General features: G+C 45.2%; 1 protein-coding gene across 3 annotated transcripts in view; it reads left to right on the top strand.

Annotated features, from left to right (window-relative positions):
• Positions 1–21,073, top strand: part of HDLBP (high density lipoprotein binding protein) — a 72,658-nt gene that overhangs the window by 23,475 nt on the left and 28,110 nt on the right. For 2 of the 3 annotated variants that reach the window (XM_079782874.1, XM_079782875.1), the window contains exons 2-5: positions 12,680–12,744; positions 14,058–14,170; positions 15,861–16,018; positions 17,375–17,590. In XM_079782874.1, coding sequence (XP_079639000.1) covers positions 14,095–14,170; positions 15,861–16,018; positions 17,375–17,590 — 450 coding nt within the window. In that variant the 5' untranslated portion in view covers positions 12,680–12,744; positions 14,058–14,094. Of the gene's footprint in view, positions 1–7,976; positions 8,071–12,679; positions 12,745–14,057; positions 14,171–15,860; positions 16,019–17,374; positions 17,591–21,073 lie in introns of those variants that run through there. The other variant, XM_079782873.1, reaches the window with a different exon arrangement.

The following is a 21,073-nucleotide window of genomic DNA, read 5'->3' as shown; positions in this document are numbered from 1 at the left end:
TTTATTGGCATATTTCAGTTATTAAGGGGACTGAAAACATACTGTTCTTACCCTTGACCTGCCCTGTGCATTCAGGATGGGAGCCCCACTTGAACACCCTCTCTTAGCACCATTCCTATGGACACAGGGCTGCCAGCAAGTGTCCAACCTCTGGTCTGGTCTACTTTTCTGACATGCGATTAGGTAAAGCTGTGAGGACAAGTAGCATAAATTATGCACCTCAGTTTTTCTATATATGATCATCCATTGGCAGGTTGTTAAAGTTATGGCTATTGGTGCTATAATTACCATTCTTGTGTATTTCTCCTTTCACTGTATTTTCCCGTGTATAAGACGCTATTTTTTCTAAAATCATTAGACTGAAAATTGAGGGGCGGCTTATACACGGAAGTCAGCCAAGGAGGGAACCACGTGGGTGCATAGCTGCCCATACCTTGTCAAACAGGCTTCCTCCAATCACTGAGCCTTATTGTTACTGACGTCAGCTGATGCCGTAATTGTAGTGGAGGTGGAGGAGGAGGTGGAGGTGGAGAGTGCACAGATGCAACAGGGACCTGAGCGTTCTGAGCCCATAAAGCTGTCAAAAAATAAAAAGATAAATATTGGTAAGAGATTGTCTTACTCTGCAAAATTCAAACTGAATGCAATGAGCTATGCAAAAGAGCATGTAAATAAAGCTGCAGAGAGACAATTTGGACATCCTCCCACTGAGTTATGATCAGACAGTGGAGAAAACAGGAAGAACAACTCCTTAAGATGCCAAAAAAGAAGAAGGCCTTAAGAGGAAAACCACCAAAATGTTTAAAATATTGATTTCCTTAATTTTGGGTTGGAAAAGTGGGGGCATCTTCTACATGGGGGTGTATTATACACAGAAAAATATGGTACTCATATGGGAGAGCTTCTTCCTAAGGTCTGTGTCTAGAAGTGGGCTTGTTCTCTCATGGTATTTGCATATTAAGCCTTAATGGGCCTTGTGAGTGGTGTGAAGGACAGAGGTTTTTTTCTGATTTGAATAATCACTTTTCCCAGAGACATTGATTGTATAGTCGATCCACAAGGCCACCTCTGATGAAAATGATATCTCTCTATTATGATGTCCCTGCCGGGGGCCCTCTCATCCTGTGTGCCTGTCTTTGCACCAGCACACTGCCTGAATTATTATAGCTGAAAATCTTGATGTTGGGGAGGGCAAGTCCTCCTCCCCATCTTGTTTTCCTCAAGAGTTGTATTGGCTGTTAATGGTCCTTGATTTTTTGTATAAAATTTGTTGTATAAATAAGTTGTATATGTAAATATTCTAAAAACTTTGTGTCTATATATATTGTTTTACAATGCACTATTTTAAAAATGTATATAGAAATAAGTTCTTAAAAATAAAAATTGTATAAAATTTGATTGTAAAATTCCATACACACATGAATGGGCACAACCCTTTTGGAATTTAAGCTGCATTTGCTGTGCAATTCTAATCTAATTGGGGAGAATTGCAATCTTTATGATTGTCTTCTGTGTAGGTGAACATGGCATTTCTCCATTATTTAGGTCTTTTATGCATTTTACAAAGTTTTTTTTATAATATTATTCAATAAAGCCTATTTTTTATTTAGTTTATTTCTAATAGTTTGTTTGATGGTGTTTGGAACATAATTAATTTTGTATACCGGTGTTGTTGGACTCTAGTTCTAGTGGTGTGTTGACAGATTCCCTGGATCTTGTGTGCAGTTGTTCAGATAGTTGTGTTGTCTAAACAATGGCAGTTTTGGTCTTTCCAAGCGTCATACCTTTTTCTTGCCTTACTGCTCTGGTTAGAATCTCTAGTGTAGGTTTGAGTAGATAAAATACTCGGTCTCTCATTGCAACCTGTCTTTTTCATGACCCTGATGTGAATTCTGCTAATGAGGGAAGTGGCCCCATATTCCTGATTTTTATTAGGAATGAGTAAATCATATCAAATTTTTTTGAATGTTTTGAGATGATCAAATCTTCTTGTTCCAGTGCTAATAGTGTGTTGAATTACTTTATTTTTCTAATAGTGTACCCCCTTGCATTATTATAATGAACTTGACTTAATCATGATAACTTTTTTACATTTCTGAATCAGTTGGCTAGATTATGTTATGCTTTTGCTTTTAAGCTCCTAGGTGAAATTCATATATTCTTTTCTCCTGTTATCTTGGTCTGGGAGGTATTAGAGTTTCCTGGGTTTGTAAGTAAGGTAGGAAGGTAATCTCTTGGTTATATTTTTACAAAAGCATCTGGGCCTGCCTTTATGTTGTGATTTTTATATTTGTTTCTTCAAAGATTGGAGAGGCTTCTTTATTTAAAATTTATATTTCTAAACAGACTCAATTTAGGGAACTTATTTTTCTAGAAATTGTCTATTTCATCTGTTTCCAAGTTTTTTATAATATGTACTTTTCTCAATAGAATTCTTATAAGATTTCTCAAAGTCTCTATTGTAGCTGTAGTTTTTATCCCCTTTAAATTCTTAATAATTGCCTATGAGAACACAAAACCCGTGTTCTCTTTTTTTCATTCATCATCTTTGCCAGAGATCTAGCTAGTTTTTTTTTTATGACTTAGATGTAGGGTTGTGTTTATTCTCTCTAGTATGTATTTTACTTTATTAATTTCTATCTTTATTTATTTCTATTTTCTTTGGGTTTATTCTGTGGTTTTTCTACTTTTAGGAGAAAATGATCAGCCAATTAATTTATACTTTTTCCTTTTCACTAATATGGTAGCTTAAGGTTATAAACTTGTCTCCATGTAACAAACACTCTGGCCTTATTACACAAGTTTGGATATAAACTGCTTTATTCTAAATATTTTCTGGATTCTAAATATTTTCAGATTTTTTTCTTTGACCCATGAGCTAAAATAGGAGCAAGTTTTAAAATTTACAAGCTTCTTAAAATTTTAACTTGGCTTGTAATTAATTGTATTGTGGTCAGAGAATGTTGTGATACTAATTTTTTTTTTGCCATTTGTTGTTTCCCCCCCTCAGCTCCTGGCCAACTTTTATAAAAATTCCATGTATGCTTTAAAAGAATATGTCACTTCTAATCATTAGACAAAGAAGTACATAAATCCAATAGAGTAAATTTAGTAATTACATTGTTTTAATTTTCTGTATCATTTTAATCTTTGTAATCTGTTACCAAGAGTTGAGTCAGTCTTCCCCTGTAACTTGGATGTATCAATTTCTAGTAAATGTCAGTTTTTAATTTGTTTTTAAAGCTGTACTATCAGATACACACATAATCAGAGTTGATTGAATCTTTTATTCTTGACCTTCTTTGTTCTTAATAATGCTTTTTACTCTAGTCTGTTTTATCTGAAAGTAATACAGCTAGCCCAACTTTCTTTGGTTAGTATCTGCTTGGAGTCCATCTTCCATCCCTTTACTTTCAGCCTCTGTGTCTTAATGTTTTAGGATTCTTAAATAGCTTATAGCTGGATTTTGTAACAGGCCAGGTTTAGTGTGTTAACATTAGATTATTGCCACATTTGGATTAATTTCTTCCATCATTTTTGTTTTAAATTGGCTTTTAAATTGCTTCTCTTTTATTCTTATTTTGTTTTCTTTTTCCCCTCTCTTTAATAATTAGCAATACAGAATATCATAACTGCTAAGTTATAACATTTATTGTATGAATACCTCTGAACTTAATAGCTAATCTAAGATAGAACATTGCCAACAACTTCATTTGAATGAGTATTGTTTTTAGTTTGAAAGTTAAAAACTGTTTTTACTAGATTATCTTTAAATTTAAAAAAACCTAGTTGTATTTATTTCAGAGAGGAAGGAAAGGGAGAGAGAGATAGACACACCAATGAGAAGAGAATCATTGATCAGCCACCTCCTGCACACCACATACTGGGGATTGAGCCCACAACACGGGCATATGCCCTGACAGGGAATCGAACTGTGACCTCATTTTTATCATTCATTTAACAAGAGATAAAATTAATATTTAGCTCTCACTTTAATATTAATATTTGGCTTTCATTTTTTTCTTGCTGAAATATATCCTTTTACTTATTTACTAGAGGCCAGGTGCACAAAATTTGTGCAATGGGGGCGGGTGTGTCCCTCAGCCCAGCCTGCACCCTCTCCAATCTGGGACATCTCTCTCACAATCCGGGACTGCTGCCTCCCAACCGCTCACCTGCCTGCCTGCCTGCCTGCCTGCCTGCCTGATTGCCCCTAACCGCTTCTGCCTGCCAGCCTGATCACCCCCTAACCATTCCCCTGCCAGCCTAATCAACACCTAACTGCTCCCCTGCCAGCCCGGTCGCCCCCAACTGCCTTCCCCTGCCGGTCTGGTTGCCCCCAACTGCCCTCCCCTGCCAGCCATCTTATGACCACATGGGGGCGGCCATCTTGTGCGAGGGCATGATGGTCAATGTGCATATTACCTCTTTATTATATAGGGCTAGAGGCCCAGTGCACAAAATTTGTGCACCCATAGGGTCTCTAGTGGCTGCTGGCTGCCGGGCCAGGGCCTTCCTTTATTCCGTGCTGCCCCCTGGTGGTCAGCACACGCCATAGCAAGCCATCGAACTCCTCTCCTGGTCAGTAGAACTCCAGAGGGGACACTTTGAATATTAGGCTTTTATATATATAGATTTTATTTTGTTAATCCTCACCCAAGGATATTTTTCGGTTGATTTTTAGAGACAGTGGAAGGGAGCGGGAGAGACAGAGAAACATTGATCTGAGAAAGACACATCGATTGGTTGCCTCCTGCATCAGGGCCAGGGATCAAGCCTGAACCGAGGTACATGCCCTTGACCAGGAATTGAACCCAGGACTCTTCAGTCTGCACGCCAATGCTCTATCCACTAAGCCGAACTGGCTAGGGCAGTGGTCAGCAAACTGCGGCTCGCGAGCCACATGCAGCTCTTTGGCCCCTTGAGTTTTTAGCAAAGGCCAGCTTAGGAGTACCCTAATTAAGTTAATAACAATGCACCTACCTATATAGTTTTTAAGTTTAAAAAATTTGGCTCTCAAAAGAAATTTCAATCGTACTGTTGATATTTGGCTCTGTTGACTAATGAATTTGCCAACCACTGGGCTAGGGCATGAAATATATCCTTTAATAGTTATCTCAGCAGTTAGCTACTGATAGTAAATAGGTCTACTCTTGTGGCATTCTGAGGTTTCACTCTGGTGTGCTTTGGTGTGGGTTTATTTAAATTATGCTGCTAGCCACCTGTTCTGTCTCCTTTAGGGGAGAGGAGTGAATGTTGTGTCTTTACATTTAGGATTTTCTTTTTTTCTGTTCTTTGTATTTCCTTCTTTTGGAATTACTATTAGTCTTATGTGGAATATCCTCTTGTCTATGCTGCTTAACCTCTTCATTGTCCCACCTTTAGATTTATTAATATTGTCTTTATGTCTTATGTCTCCAATCACTAACATTTCTCTATAGTCTCAGTCAGATAGTTCTGTCCTCTGAAGTTTTCGAGTCTCATCCTATTTCAATCTGATTTTTTGAATTTTGGGCTTTTAGCCTCTCTGCAGTGTGGGTATCCTTTGCAGCCTGGTGTGAGGTTTATTCCCTCCTGAGCAGGATTGCTTTCTGTCTTATTTTCTACGTTTAACCTAGGGCAGTGGTCGGCAAACTCATTAGTCAACAGAGCCAAATATGAACAGTACAACGATTGAAATTTCTTTTGAGAGCCAAATTTTTTAAACTTAAACTATATAGGTAGGTGCATTGTTATTAACTTAATTAGGGTACTCCTAAGCTGGCCTTTGTTAAAAACTCAAGGGGCCAAAGAGCCGCATGTGGCTCGCAAGCCGCAGTTTGCCTACCACTGACCTAGGGGTTCTTGGACAGATAGGATTGTAGCAATTTGAGCCCTGAATTTTATTGACTAGTCCATGGTTGCTAGTGATCAGAGGTGCTCCTAGCGCAGGCTGGTCAGAAAGCATCCTGTAATACCTCTGTGCTTGTAGGGTTTTTTTTTGTTTTTTTTAAGGGAATTTATTTTTTTTATTATTATTATTATTTTTATTGATTTCAGAGAGGAAGGAGAGAGAGAGATAGAAATATCAATGATGATTGAGCCCGAAACCTGAGCATATGCCCTTGACTGGAATCGAACCCAGGACCCTTCAGTCTGTAGGCTGACACTCTATCCACTGAGCCAAACCAGCTAGGACTGTTTGTAGATTTTTCTTCTTTTCTAGCACCTGTCTTCTGTTGAGGGTTAGTCTTTTTGTAGATCATGGCTTTAAGTGGGGGTAAGGAAGGTGGCCTATTCTAACCTTTTACCTTGAGCAGGCCCAAAGCTTCTTGCCTGTTCCCTTGAGGGCTGAAACCCAAATTCATAGACCAATGTTTGTATTTTGAGCAAATGTAAGTGGTTTGCACATTTACCTGGTGTGAGGTTGCGGGATCCAGACATCTCAGAATTAGCCTCTACAAACTATTTCACGGCACTAAACCTTGCAGGGAAGAAAAGCTGGTAATAATTGTCAGCACCAAAGCACCTGGGATTGTTTGTGGCACCAATTTAATATTAGATTTTATTTTTTGTTAATAAGTTTCTTAACCAACTCTTTTAAGGACTCCTGTGCACTAGGTACTGTGAGAGCTTCTGCCTGTGGCAACTTCCTAGCTTCATTGGAAGTTCTTTGACAGTGAACCTGATGACTGTTCCCGAATCCCTCCCTTCTTCCTCCTTTCTCATCCCTCAGTCAGTGCTGAACCCTCAAAATAAACAGTAACAAAACACACTTGTCTAAGTTGCTGGTTGGGTAATCCCTGTGGATAGACTACCTACAAACAGCAGTAATAACACAGGAAGGGGTGCTGAAGAGTTCCTTGGAGCTTAAAGAGGAAGTGTCCCTGCCCAGGTACCTAGTGACTTAGGACACCTCTTTGATGATGATGTCCTTGGCTTGGAGTGGCAGATTTTTCTGTCTTCCATCGCCCACGGTGATGTTATGAGGGGCCATGGCATTTTTGCTCACTGTGCTGGGCTTCTTCCCTGGTCTTCAGCTTGCACATACAGTTGCCTACTTGACATTCCTACTTGGCCATCCAGTGGGACATCTCACATGTTAAATCATGAAGTCCTGATTTTTTACATCACACTCCCCCTTTTCCCTGAGGGCAGCTATAGAACCCGTATGCCATTCTTGACTTTTAAATCATGCCCACATCCAGGTAAGACAACTTGGTGCTGCCTCCCAAATCTGGCCATTTAATTCAGCTACCATTGCCAATCATAATGGAAAGCCAGTCATCTTTAGACTGAACAACTGCGGTAGCCTCTTGCCCACCTCCTTCTCTGTGTACTTTGACAGTGTTCCACTAAAAAGTACATTTGGTCAGTGCCTTTGCTGTTTGCTGGAAGCTCCCCACCAGCTTCCTATCATCCTGAGCAACCTCCCTATGGTGACCATAGGCTGTGCTGACCAAGTCCTGAGCTGACTGTTCCCACCTGACCTCTCTGTTCCCACCTGACCTCTCTGTTCCCACCTGACCTCTCTGTTCCCACAATGCCCATATGCCCCTGTGTCTCACCCCATGTGGGATGGTCCTGTGCTCAAGTATACATGGTGCACTCCCATAATTCATGCAGGAATACCTCTGTCCCCCGTGGGTGAGGGAATGAAAATTTGTGCTCCAAACTTTGGAGGCATGGCTTGTGTTCCCAGGGGAGTGTTGTTAAGCTAAAGCCAGCTTGTCATCACCTACTGAAAGTTGGAACTGGTTGGGGTAGCATTTAATTTGCTTTGTGTTGTCCCTCAAGGCTGCTCGTTTCTTTTGGGTGGGGGGGCAGAGCGGCAGCTCTTTTTGCCCCTTCTCTGGTTGGCCCTGCAAATCTCTGCGGTCTGGAGTTGGGCAGGACTCAGGCACCCTGACCTGTGCGCCCAGCGGGGGCGGGGCCCGGTGCGAGGCGGGGCGGGGCGCCACGGTCTGACGTGTCTCTGTGGGATTGGAGCCGCCGCCCTATATAGCAGCCGGGGCCCGTGCGCCGGCCTCGGAGCGGAGCGGAGCACTGGCATTCTTGGAGCGGGCGGGCGGCGAGCGCACCGCACAGCGAGTGAGCGAGCGGGAGAGTGGCAGGACGGGCGGAGGGCGCGGGCCCAGAGCAGCGGGCGGCCCAGGCTGCGTGGGGAAGTTGGGCACCGGGGGCGGGGCCGGGTGTCCCGGGCTGGCTGCCGACGTGGAGCGCCGGGGCGGGCAAGCGGGGGAGGGGCCGGGGTCGCCTTCCGTCTCCCCTACCCCGGCCCCTCAGTCGGTACCCCTCTTCCCGTCCTATCCACGGGCGCCCCCTCCTCTCTGGCCGGCTGGCCAGACGGGGGTGGGGGGTGGGGGGGGCGGCTACGTGTCACCACTGCGCATGGGCCGCGGCGTTGGCTAGGGAAGAGTAAGAAACTTTCCCGAGTCCAGCGTCCGCCGGCCTCGCCCGCGCCGTGGTGAGAGCGCTCCTCCCAGCCCTCTATCCCCAATCAGGGTCGTATTCCCTCTGCACTACCCACCCCCACAGCTCGGGTGCAGGGTGAGGTGCGGCCGACCTGGGCCCAGGTCGGTGACGTGGGCGTCTGGGCCGTGCCGCTTATCCCCCCAAGAGGAGCGCTCCTCCTCCAAGGGGGGGGGGGGGGTCACAGATATCTGTCCCGCAGGGTAGCCGGTGCCTGGGACGGCGGGAGGGGCCTGGTAGTCCAGTTGCACCTTCACCTGCCGCCAGCCCACCCGCCTGCGTGTCGGGGCTGAGCCTGCGCCCTCCTCGGGCTGGAGTGCAACTTGGATGTGCCCCAGGGTCCCGAACGAAAAATACATTACGGAAAAATACCGAATTTGGATGGAAGGCGAGGAGGCCGAGCATGCTCCTGCCCCTTTAAGCTTGTCCCCGCCCGCGGGCTCGCGTGGCCTGTGGGAGGGCCGTGCTGAGGTGGCATCTGCGAAAGTTCCTCCTGCGGGATGGTGCAGACTTCCATAACTTGGCGGAACGCACGCATGCCCGCCTCTGCTCCTTGCTCCGGCTGATCTGAAACAGGCTTGCTGATTTTTTCGGCCCGTGGGGATATTATGTTTAGCAAGTTTGGTTTATAGGTCCTGAGAAGTACTTTAAAAAAACTTCCCTTGCAAGTTTGCTGTGGGATGAAATAAATTTTAATTTTGGAAGAAGAGGGGAGAAGCCCTGGGTTTCAGCTGTAGGTTTTGATACTCTCCATAGTCAGTCCTATCTCTATGTAAAGTTCGAGATTATCATTAGTTGGAGGTAACGTTCTTTCTGGACTGTTACTGTGAGTTCTCTTTGCAAAGATTTATCCTTTTGAATATGTAATTGGCAAAACATCACAAGGAATCAACTTCCGCTTTGTTTTTAAAAGCAAAGGAGTACATTTCTTCACTTAAAGATTTTCCTGTTGTGTGTGCTTTTTAAAAACAAGTTTCAGGTGTAATCTACACATTGCTCCCACATGGGGGGGTGTGGGGCGGGGATCAAGAGAGCTTGATGTTCCCTGTGGGGAAAAGAAGAGTCTGGGCTTCACCCACCCTCCTTTTCTAGTTCTGTTTGCTGCATACTTATAATTTGAGATGTGGATTTTTTTGCTCTGGACATTTACACTGAGAAACAACACTCGAAGTCCAAGTTGAGAATAGTTTGCGATTTGTATGGGTGGACCTGAATGTTTAGTGCAGGGAAAGTAGTTGAGAGCCACCACAGTGATGAAGGGATTGGGACCATCTTGGGAATAACTGAAGTAGGAGCACAGACAGCCTCACACATCGAGTGTAGTAGGGAAGAGTGGGCTTGTTCTCTGGCCAGAAGGGGGAGAGAAGTTGTAGGTTTAGCACAACATAAGGCAGACTGTTCTGACAGCTACACAGTGGAACAGAAGTGGAGTGTGGCTCCCTTGGAAGGCCATGTGGTTCCTGTCTCTGGTGGTTTTCAAAGACTGCAATAGAGTAATGTCTAAGGTCCCTTTCAGTCCTGATTTGAGCAACATTATTAGATCAACTGAGAAATTGTGATAGTAGATGTCTGGTCTCTGTTCTTTGGGCCTGTCTAAGGTCTCCTGGGAACTTAAGATAGCAAGTGAAGTAGCTAGAGTGGAGACCACCCGCAGCCGTGATCACACTTGTGAGGTGGAAGAGACCTGTGAGCAGGAGTAAGTCTGTCGGGGGTTGTCTGAAGGCGCAACTGGAGCCAGTGGGTAAGGTTGGTACTGGCCTTTTGTAAGGCTTATCTCAGAGCCTCAGGTGGGGCTGAGATCTAATTTACATGGGGGTTATCAGATACATACTTAAAGTGGAATCTTTAAAGGTGGGTGTTTTGAGAAATTTAGAAGAAAAATGATAGCCTCTTATTTGATTATATCAGAACCTTTGGTGTTAAATCTATTGCTTAATTTAATCCATTCACATAATCTGTTCAGCTGTGACATTTCAGATTCAAACTGCCAGTTGAAATCTGAAGATGGGAGACCTAGTGTGTCCTGTCAGACCAGTCTGGAGTTTTCTGGAGGTCCACTCTGTTCTCAGCTGCCTGAAGGCCTGTGCACATATGGGGGCGTTAGAGACTATGGCACATTAGGATCGGTTGCAGCAGTGCCTCTTTCTTGAGTCCAACAGAAGGTCTAGCTGGAGTTGACTTTTGAAAGGTGTGTGAGTAACATCAGAAGAGATCCTCAGGAATTTGTCCCATTTTGTGAGTGACACCAAGTGCAGAACTGGGGATTGGCTGGTCACCGATCAGTGGCTGGAGTGGACATGGATAGTGACTGAGCTCCACAGGCTTGTTGTGTGCCTGTCACTGGGACATGAAGACTTACTTGCCTTGTCCAGGAAAGATGGAAGACTAGTCAGTGGGAGCGCAGAGGAGAGGGAGTGGCTATTGTTATGGTTATGTGTGTGAACCTGGCTTGTTCAGAGATGGATGTTGCCCACCTGATGTGGCTCAGTGGTTGAGCATCAACCCAGGAACCAAGAGGTCACTCACTGTTCAATTCCCGGTCGGGCACGTGCACAGGTTGCAAGCTTGATTCCCAGTAGGGAGCTTACAGGAGGCAGCCAATCAAAGAGGTTTCTCTCTCATCGATGTTTCTATCTCTCTATCCCTCTCCCTCCCTCTCTCTCTAAAAATCAATAAAAACATACTTTTTAAAAAAGAAGTGGATGTGTGTAGATTTTAAGAATTTATGTTGGTGCCTGAGACAACCCCAAGTGGGATGTTATTCAGGTGGAAGGTCACCTGGCAAGAGTGTGTGCAGCTGCAGTGGGAATTCTGAGAAAGGAGGGTCAGTTGGACACCAGGGTCCTGGCTTCACTGTCAGTGTTTGGACCTGGAACACCTCCATCTTACTTTTGGACTGGCTACGTGTACACTGGCCAGACACTGGGAATCCCACAGAGTGCTTGCCCTTCTACCTGTCAGACCTGCTGGGTGGATGTGCTGCTCTGATACTGTGACTTAATGGAAAGGCTTTCTTTATTCCTCACCTTAATCTTTAAAACTTGCAGATTAGAATTAGGTGGAGACAAATTCCTAAGTAAATAGTCTTAGTCAGTTTGTCTCCACTTTCTTCCTTAGTCAGTTTGTCTCAGGGTACATCTGTGTGTAGGGTGGGACTGGGGCCCCACAGAGCCTCTGGCCTGTAGGTCATAGCACTTTCCCCATGTGGTTGCCCAAGCCCTACATTCAGGGATTTCTAAAATCCTGAAGTGCCACTGGTCCGTATCCCATTTGGGACGATGAGACCCTTTTAAATCTAGTCTGCTGCATCTTAGATTGCCTTTAGCTGTCTTCCTAGCTCCTGAGCGGTGCATATTGATGGGGGTATTATTCTTCAATTAGGTTACTGTTGTTGATTCTCCCACTAATGACCCGTGCCTGACCTTTGTTATTTAGTCTAACTTATCATACCTTATCCAGCATATGTGGTATTTTGCCTAAAGTGGCAGTAACTGACCTGGCAGCCTCACTATCCCAAAGTTCCCCAAGGCAGGGTGACCCATACCCTCTTAATTCATAGAGTAGTTGTTGACTCTCCCCAGACGGCCTTGCAAAGTTCCTTCCAACCCTGCTGTTTCCTGGCCTGGTTCCTAAAACCCCGTGGATTAGAAGGGAGCAAAGGACTTTTAAAGACAGTAACTCTCAGTTACCCTTAAGCTCAGAAGGCCTCAAGGTCCACATTCTATGTCATAGCATAGTATTAGAACCTTTTTTTCATCTGACTCAGTATTCAGATATTAGAAGGGGTATAGGGGAAAAGGTACCTAACCATGCAGGAGAACAAACCATCAATTTTGTGAGGATTTTACTTCAAAATGGTTATACTTTAAAAAAAGTTCTGGTTCTTAAGGGATCATCCCTCAAGGATCCTGGAAAACTTGTCCTCTAATACAGCGGTCGCCAACTGGTGGTCTTCGGACTACTGGTGGTCCGTGAGGTCCGAAAGGTTGGCAACCGCTGCTCTAAAAGATGTTTCAGGTTTTACTGCAATATATTTTGTTTGAAGCTAATGGTCTAAGAGCAGAGCTTCCATTTTTTCCCAAGAAAATTGCCTAAATGTTGGGAAAGTTTAAATACTATTTTGACTTTTTTTTTGGTTGGGAGGTAAAAGGATCTGGTTTGTACAATGCAGGTAAATAACTTTTCTCTGGTTTTCTCCTGTTCCCTCTTCCTTCCTGTCCCACACCAGCAAAAGCTGGCAGGCTGACAGAGGTGGCCTCAGGACGGACTTTCTGGCTACTGACCGTTTTGCTGGTAAGTTTGACTATCCTGTCTGAATGTTTCCTGTCCTTGGGCTGTGTGTGTACTTTCTTCCAGTACATTTCATTCTTAAGTTTCTAGTGGTTCTTGAAAGAGAATCAGGTTCTACCTGAGCAGTGTGTGCACGTGTGCCCTTCAGATGTATCATCTGGCATCCATCTATTTTAATCTTTTTTCTTAAATGTGAATTATGTTTGCTCAGGATTATCTGAGTTTGCATATTGCTTCTCTTTAATGCTAAGCTTAATTTTCTTGAACTTGGGAGAGGTCTAAATTGTTAAAATTATGTAAAAACTCACTCTTCTACTAATTAAATTACTTGGCCTTCTTGTACTTTTTGCCAAGGTGGTATAAGACACTTGGTACATAATTGTGTGAAGAGAGGAGTTCTTCCTCATTATATTTAGGTGGGCTCACCTAGAGTTGGGAGAAGAAGCTAACACCCCTGGCTTCGGTGTCTTATAAACCCTGTTTTCCAAATAAAGGAGCCGTGGCTTTGAGAGCTGAGGTCCCATGGAATCCCACGGAGTACTGAGGCTTGGGGGTGGGGTCTGGTTCCTGCCCCAATTGAGGTGCCCTTGTACCAGGTTCCACCTGCTGCACGTCCCCTCCCACACCTGGGTGATAGGATGTTGGAGAAGAACCAGTCAGCATATGTCAGAGGCACTTAGCCCATCTGGGCAGTCCTTGCTGCCTTTTGCTACTACATTGTTGCCACAGAGTGCTGTAAGGCTGCTCTTCCCGCCTTCCCCCGCCAGCCCCCTCAGCATTGCAGTGCTGTTCAGGTGACTGAGCCCTGGATGACAGCTTTGCCTCTGCTGCTTGATTGGCTTTTTGGTAGCAGCTGTCATGTGGTACATTGTATATAAGCATCAGGTGGTAACTTGGTGAACAGATGGACAAAATAACTCAGAACACTATTTGGAGAACCTTCCAGATGTTGATCTGTGTTGCTGGGTCACAGTGTGGTGGGTTCTAGTTGGCCCCAGTGGTTGGGGTGCAGACTTTCTCTATGGGCCCTGGCATCCTGGTGTTGATCCCTCTCAGCCAGAGCCTCCATCTGCTCAACTACAGGGCAACTTTTGAGGAAACAGTTGTTCAAGGACCCTCTTTTATTTGCATTTTTCTTTTCTTCACTTGGTGAGAGTTTGGGTATCACCTTACTTATATTAGAGGTTGTAAGTGAGGAAAATAAGGTATAATTTGTTAGTAACAGAGAATTAAATCTTGGCTGAAGCTTTACAGTCTCGTGGATAGCAGAGAGCTGGCTGTGCCTGACTTTCTTCTCTCTTCAATCCCCACTCCAGTGCCTCACCCGGACCGTGTGTGGGCACCCCATCAACCATGAGCTCTGTTGCAGTTTTGACCCAAGAGAGCTTTGCTGAACACCGAAGTGGGCTGGTTCCGCAACAGATCAAAGGTGACAGCCTTGTACACAGTCTTCTTAACTTTTTAGACAGTGTTCCCTCCAAGCCTTTTTGAAGTCTGTAGAAGTGCGTTTGACACTAGTTGTGGGGTGGGGCCAGGGCCCACCCATCTTGTGCACTTGGTTTTGCACTACCCTTATGTGCAAGGTGGAACTAGCTAGGAGTAATAGGTGAATCTGGACTCAGTGAGATTTAAAATGTGGACAACTTTCTGGAAAGCCAATGAATTTTACCATTGTTAATTAATACGATTCTTTTTTCAAAATTGCTGTTCCCAGTTGTGTTGAACTAAATCTGGGCTGTGGAGCACCCCAGAGCACTGTCAGGAGCCCACCATGGTGGGTGAAGGCTGGGCCCTCGCTGGCTTCTCATTTCCCTAAAACAGCTGGCCATGACCGAGAACACTCATCCGGAGGAATATGTCTAAAACATTGTCATTTCAACATCTCTCTAATGTAGAAAGAAAAAAAAATGATACTTGACGTTATTTTCTTCAGAATCTGGTCTCCATTTACACAATATCAGCACAGCTTGATTTGCATACCAAATGTTTATCTAAAACTCATCTGTATTTGATTTTATAAAATTTTCATTTGAAAGAGTAGGTTATTCTATTCCAAGTTGTTCTAAACGTTCTTAAGTTTTCTATAAATGCATTGGATATTGGTTCTTAAGTTTAAAGTAATTAAAATTAAAAATTCACTTTGTCAGTCACTTGTACCACCTTTCAAGTGATCATCTCTGGGTTGTGGAGACCTGGACACTTGTTTGCTTTGATTCTGAGTGCCTGTAGTGCTGGGTCTTTCTAAATGACCCAGCAACCCTATGGAGTACACATCATATCCCTTTCTAGATGAGTGACAAATGCAAGGTGGTGGCAGAACCCAAGCACTGTGTCTTTATTGGTGTTTGGGTATAGCTCAGCCACATGGACAGAAGTGGTGAACCCACAGTTGGATGTAGGCCTGTGTGAACCTAAAGGTCATCTCACTGCTCTGTGCGCACACCCATCCACAGCGGGTTTTATCAGGCCCTGCCATTGCCAGACACTGTGCTTGGCCCTGCATGTAGGCTGATTCCAAACAGTCACACTCCCGCTTTCATGGAGCTGTGGCTATTGGGACAGGAGTATGAATGGTGAGGATGGAAGTGGGTAATGATAAGGGGCCCTGATTTCCAGGGCTTGCTGCTCCCTGAGAAGGGTGAGGAGTCCCTACTGGAGTTCTTGTCAACGTTGTACATGACAGAGGCCATGCCTAGCAGCAGCGTTACTTTATTCCGCAAATTTTAGGGCCAGCTCTATGCCCAGCATTGCCCTAATTATGATTTAAAAAAAAAAAAAATACAGGATTAGAAGACTCTGTGAGGGCAAGGCCTGCCTTCAAGGTGCTCACCTCATCACGGGAAGGGTGGGGCGCCCAGTGTCTGAGCTGATCCTTCACAGGGAAGCTGCCAGGGCAGGGGTCTTGCCATCAGGTTCACATCAACTTGACCCCTATGGTTCATATGTTGGACCTGGGGGTGCTGGGCCTGGCAACCTCCTAGGGCCCTTTCCCATCACTGAATGAGACAGGTCACTGTCGAACAGTTAGTGTTCTCTTTTTGACATTAAAACCTCCGAGTGTTTTTTCATCTGATACTGAAAACAATGTGCTTCCTCTTAATCTATGTTGGCTGGTCCAGTTGCCACTTTAAATTCAGAAGAAGAGAGTGACCCTCCAACCTACAAGGATGCCTTCCCCCCACTCCCTGAGAAAGCAGCTTGCTTGGAAAGCGCCCAGGAACCTGCAGGTGCCTGGGGTAACAAGATCCGGCCCATCAAGGCTTCTGTCATCACTCAGGTAGGAATGCCACTCTTTCTTCACCTGCCTTTCCCAGGAGAAAGTAGGAATATCTGGTGGAGAGTGCTTGGGGAGGTGCAGAGGAAATAGGCCTTCAGGTTTAGCCCATCCCCACCCCAGGGCTGCTCCATGGAGTACACTGCCCTTATGCTCATCTGTGTCCCCAGCACCCAGAAAGAATGGGTCTCCTTCTGTGTTTCAGCCTACTGCAATTCCGTCTGTGCTCCCAACTCCTGAAACTACCCCTGCCTTTCACCCTTCCCCATCAGTACATCCAACAAGACCTGTCTATCTTGTCTACTTTGTGTCCCAATGTCTTGAAGTAGTCATCTCCTCTGCCTTCTGTCTGTGAACTCATGTGGGGTCACAGTTGTTAATTGCCACCTGTCCATCTCTGTGCTGAGAGGGCACCTCTTCAAACCCAGACTTATAACCAGCTGCATCTGATCATCTTCTTTCAATAGGCTTCTCCCAATCTTTTTTATTTTTTCAATCTTTTTGTAGTTAGTCATTATTCTTTTTATTTATTTACTTATTTATTTTAATCCTCACCCAAGGATATTTTTCCATTTTTATTTTATTTTATTTTAAGAGAGAGGGAAAGACAGAGAAATATCGATGTGAGAGAAATATATCGATTGGTTGCCTCATGCGTGAGCCCCAACCAGGGCCCGGGCCAGGAAGGAGCCTGCAACCGAGGTACATGCCCTTTGACCAGAATCAAACCCGGGACCCTTCAGTCCGCAGGCCAACGCTCTATGCACTGAGCCAAACCAGCTAGGGCTCTCCCAGTCTTTATAATGTGCAGGTTAGTGTGCCATGTTCAGTCCCGTCTCTACAGAGCAGCTGGGGGACCCGGGTTGGTAGTCAGATGTCTCCTGCTGACACTGTCTCAATGCAAGCTGGCCTGAGGGGTCTGGCTCCTTCCTTTCTGCTTCTCAAATGAACCCCGATTGCTCAGATTGCTCTCACACCTGACTTTGTTAAGCCTTTGCCCTCTCTCTTCCACTCGTCCTTACCTCCCAGCACGGCCAGCTGTGTCTTGACTCTTAGGAAGGTCCTTCCTGGACATCCTCAGAACCTCCCTTACCTCTGCCCCACCCAGCCACTCAACTCCGTCTGTTTCCTTCACTGCACGCACTGTGTTGGGGGTGGTTGCTTCTTCATTAGAAGGTCAGCCTCATGACCTTAGGCACCTTCTGCTTATCTCTTCACTACTCTCTGGGCCTTCCCTCAGTGGGTAGAGGGGTGGCATTTAGTGGACAAACAGACTCCAATATTCCGGGCCTAGACACTTAAATATCCTTGCTTCCCTTCTTGCTGTCTCAACCTCCCCTTTGGTCCTTTTCTGAGTAGGTGTTCCATGTACCCCTGGAGGAGAGAAAATACAAGGACATGAACCAGTTTGGAGAAGGTGAACAAGCAAAAATCTGCCTTGAGATCATGCAGAGGACAGGAGCTCACCTGGAGCTGTCTCTCGCCAAAGACCAGGGCCTCTCCATTATGGTCTCTGGGAAGCTGGACGCCGTCATGAAAGCCCGGAAGGATATTGTTGCTAGGCTGCAGACCCAGGTGAGTGTTCCGTGGTGTGGTCCTTCCGAGTGGGCACACTCGAACTTCTTTAGGCTCTCCCACCAGTGGAGCAGGTTCATAGTTCAGAGGTGGGACAGCAACATTTGGAGCCTCCTGGCATTTTTAGTGAAACACCACTAATTCAGTAATAGAAACTGGGGTAAATGAATTGAAAGTTCAAGGCTTTCCCAGAGTTTGAGACATTTACAAGAAGCTTATGGTGTAGCAGGGGCATGGTATAGATGGGCAGTTCCAATTCTAAAAAGGCACAGGATCAGTAAGTACATTGTTGTAAGCACACATTTTCAGGCCCAGACTTGAGAGGTTACAAGTTTTAAACCAGTTTCATAGTTCTGAACAGTCTAATACCAGAACGAGGACTTATTTGGAAACCATTGTAATAAGTAACCTGTGGTGCATTTCTCCCCGAGGGGAGTCACTGAAAGACCAAGACTCTGTGTGGAGAATTGTCGGTCTCTTGACAGGTAGAGCCTTTGTAGGTTTATTTAGAACTGGAGGCCTTCCCACCTGCTGCTGAGCCATGAGCTCACAGGGGAGCCCATTCTAGAACACGTGGTGAGAAGATGGAAGTCTGATGCAAGAGGGGCCATAAGGCAGAGGCTAGGGGCTTAGCTATTAGCAGGAGGAGGAGCATTGACTTGGCCACATGGAGCCTTGGGACGGTCCCTAACCCCACTAGATTGAGGGCGTTAAATCATTAAGTGCAGGAAGTAGGAAATGTTGTGTGTAAATTGCTTCCCATTGTGGCTGGTGAAGAATATCCTCTCAGACTTTTGCTGTTATCCACTAGTTGGTGAATATTTGAATATTTTTAATTGAATACTGGGTGGGAGAGGGAACACTGAAAAGCATTTGTCCCTGGCCCATTTCATTACCTCCTGCCCTCCCCCCAATTAAATAATACAATGTGGTGCCCCTCAAACTTTTGTGTGTTTTTTTATATAACCACTTTGCTTTTAACTCACTTATTAATGGTAATTTCTTGATATACCCATATTCCACCCAGTCTGCATATATGAACTTCCCTCATTGTGTTCAAGTAACTCTCCACTCACGGCCCGTTGTGTGCTTGTCAGGCCTTGAGTCCTTTCATTCTTCAGCAGTGCATCTCCCTCCTTTCCTTAATGCCCTTGGGTTTTTTTGGGGGGGACAAGCGGGTGTCTGGTTTGTTCCACTATCCATCATTATTTTCTGTACACTCGTGGTTAGGTCTTGGGGCATGGTTACTTTCACATTCAACTTGTTTCTTTGGCAAGAAAACTTGTGGGTGGTGCTGTGTACTTGGTGTTGATTCCAAGATTGATCTGTAAACTGAGGTGTCTTCAGCTGAATTGATCCATTATAAAGTTCCTGATCCATCTGTGTTATCCTTGCCTCATGCATTGCTGGGCTGCCTGGCTCCATCAGGGAGATGGCTTTCTCATCCCGTCCCCATCCACCTCCACCCCACATGTGCAGGCACTCTGTGAAGAGCTTTTCTTCTCTGCCATTGGAGTGGGAAGGGCAGGTCCTTTTCCTTCCCCTTAATTTTTAGACTGAATTGGCCCTCTCACATCTTCACTGGTGATCATTAATTCTTTTTAAGTGTCATTAGGATTTTTTAAAGAGTTTTTAATTGATTTTAGAGAGGGAGGAGGGAAAGAGAAAGAAACATCAACGTGAAAGGGAAACATTGATAGGCTCCCACCTGCACGCCCCCTACTGGGGTTTGAGCCCACAACCCAGGCATGTGCCCTAACCTAGAATCAAACCTGCAACTTTTTTGGTGCACAGGAGGACACACTCAACCGAGTCACACAGACCAGGGCAGGACTTTTGATGTGTTTATTAGTTGTTCTTTAGGCTGAAGTTGCCTCATCTTCGGCCAGTGGTTGGACTCCTCCCTGTTGGCTTCTTGCAGTTTTCTGGCAGGACCACCCACCTTCGTTCACTTCCTGATTTCTAACAGAGACGTGTGGACTGACCTTAACCATGTCTTTCCACAGACCCAAAATCTGCTGTTTGTCCAAGAATTCTTGACGTTTGTAGTGGGAAGTTTCTTGAGTTACTGATCCTTCTAATTCAGGTGAAGGGTTGTGGATTTTGCAATCACTTGAAGTAATTTTTCTCTCTGTTTAGGTTAGGCTATCATTCTGATTAAGTAGTTGGGTTCATTTGCTTTGATTTATTTTCCATGTTATTTAGCCCTGGCCGGTGTGGCTCAGTTGGTTGAGCATCATCTCATGCACTGAAAGGTCACCAGGTCAGGGCACATACCCAGGTTATGGGTTCAATGCCCAGTCAGAGAGTGTGTGTGGGAGGCAACCAATCCATGTCTTCCTCCCTCCCTCCCTCCCTCCCTCCCTCCTTTTCTCCCTCTCCCTCCCTCTCCCTCCCTCTCTCTAAAATCAATAAAAACCATTTTTTTAAAAGTGACTTAAACATTTGATGATTGCACAAAGTTGTATGATCAGGTAGGTACATGCAGAGCCAGACTCTTCGCCCTTCTCCCATCCTCCCTGCTAGGTGGCTTTTATTTTTATTTTTTATTTTAGAGAAGGGAGGGAGAGAGAGAAACATCAATGAGAGAATTTTTTTTTTAAATATATTTTATTGATTTTTCACAGAGAGGAAGGGAGAGGGATAGAGAGCCAGAAACATCGATGAGAGAGAAACATCGATTAGCTGCCTCCCAGTGCCCGCAGCCAAGGCACGTGCCCTTGACCGGTATCGAACCCGGGACCCTTCAGTCCGCAGACCGACGCTCCATCCACTGAGCCAGACCAGTTTCGGCGAGAGAGAATCTTTGATCAGCTGCCTCCTGCATGCCCCCTACTGGGGGTCAAGCCCACAACCCCGACATGTGCCCAGACCGGTAATTGAACCAGTGACCTCCTGGTTCATAGGTCAATGCTCAACCACTGAGCCACACCAGCCGGGCCTGGGTGACATTGTTAGTCATTGGTGTATCCTTCCTGTTTGGGTTGGAAAATAGGAGCAAAAGGTAGCTGGCCATAGACTCTGTCCTGCATCCTGTTTTTCCTGCATATTTTTTGGAGGTGTCTGCATATTAGCACATAGCGGCTTTCCTCGCTTCTTCATACAGCCAAGGGATGTGGTGACCAGGGAATTATTCGGGCATTCCCGTTGATGGGCATTTGAGTAGCTTCCCAATTTCTGTTGTTATGAGTCATGTCACAGGAAAGCCTTGTGCACATGCCATTTCCTAGTTTACCTAGTGTATCTCAAGGTCGGTTTCCAAGAAGGTGACAGGTCAGCAGTAATGGCAGGTGTGATTTTGCCATAACAGCCAGGACCCCTTCTTCCAGGCTGTACCCTTGCACTCCATTCCTTCCCCATGGCGAAGCCAGGTTCAGCCAGTATTTGAATGTTTCAGACTGAAAGGCAGTTGAGTAAACTTTTTTGTTATTGTCAGTCTTCACCCAAGGATATTTTTTCCATTGATTTTTAGAGAGAGATAAA

The sequence above is a fragment of the Cnephaeus nilssonii genome, assembly GCF_951640355.1.
Source record: "Cnephaeus nilssonii genome assembly, chromosome: 10".
Classification (NCBI taxonomy): Eukaryota; Metazoa; Chordata; class Mammalia; order Chiroptera; family Vespertilionidae; genus Cnephaeus; species Cnephaeus nilssonii.
The sequence above is the reverse complement of the archived record's forward strand: the minus strand, read 5'-3'. Positions and strand labels throughout refer to the sequence as shown.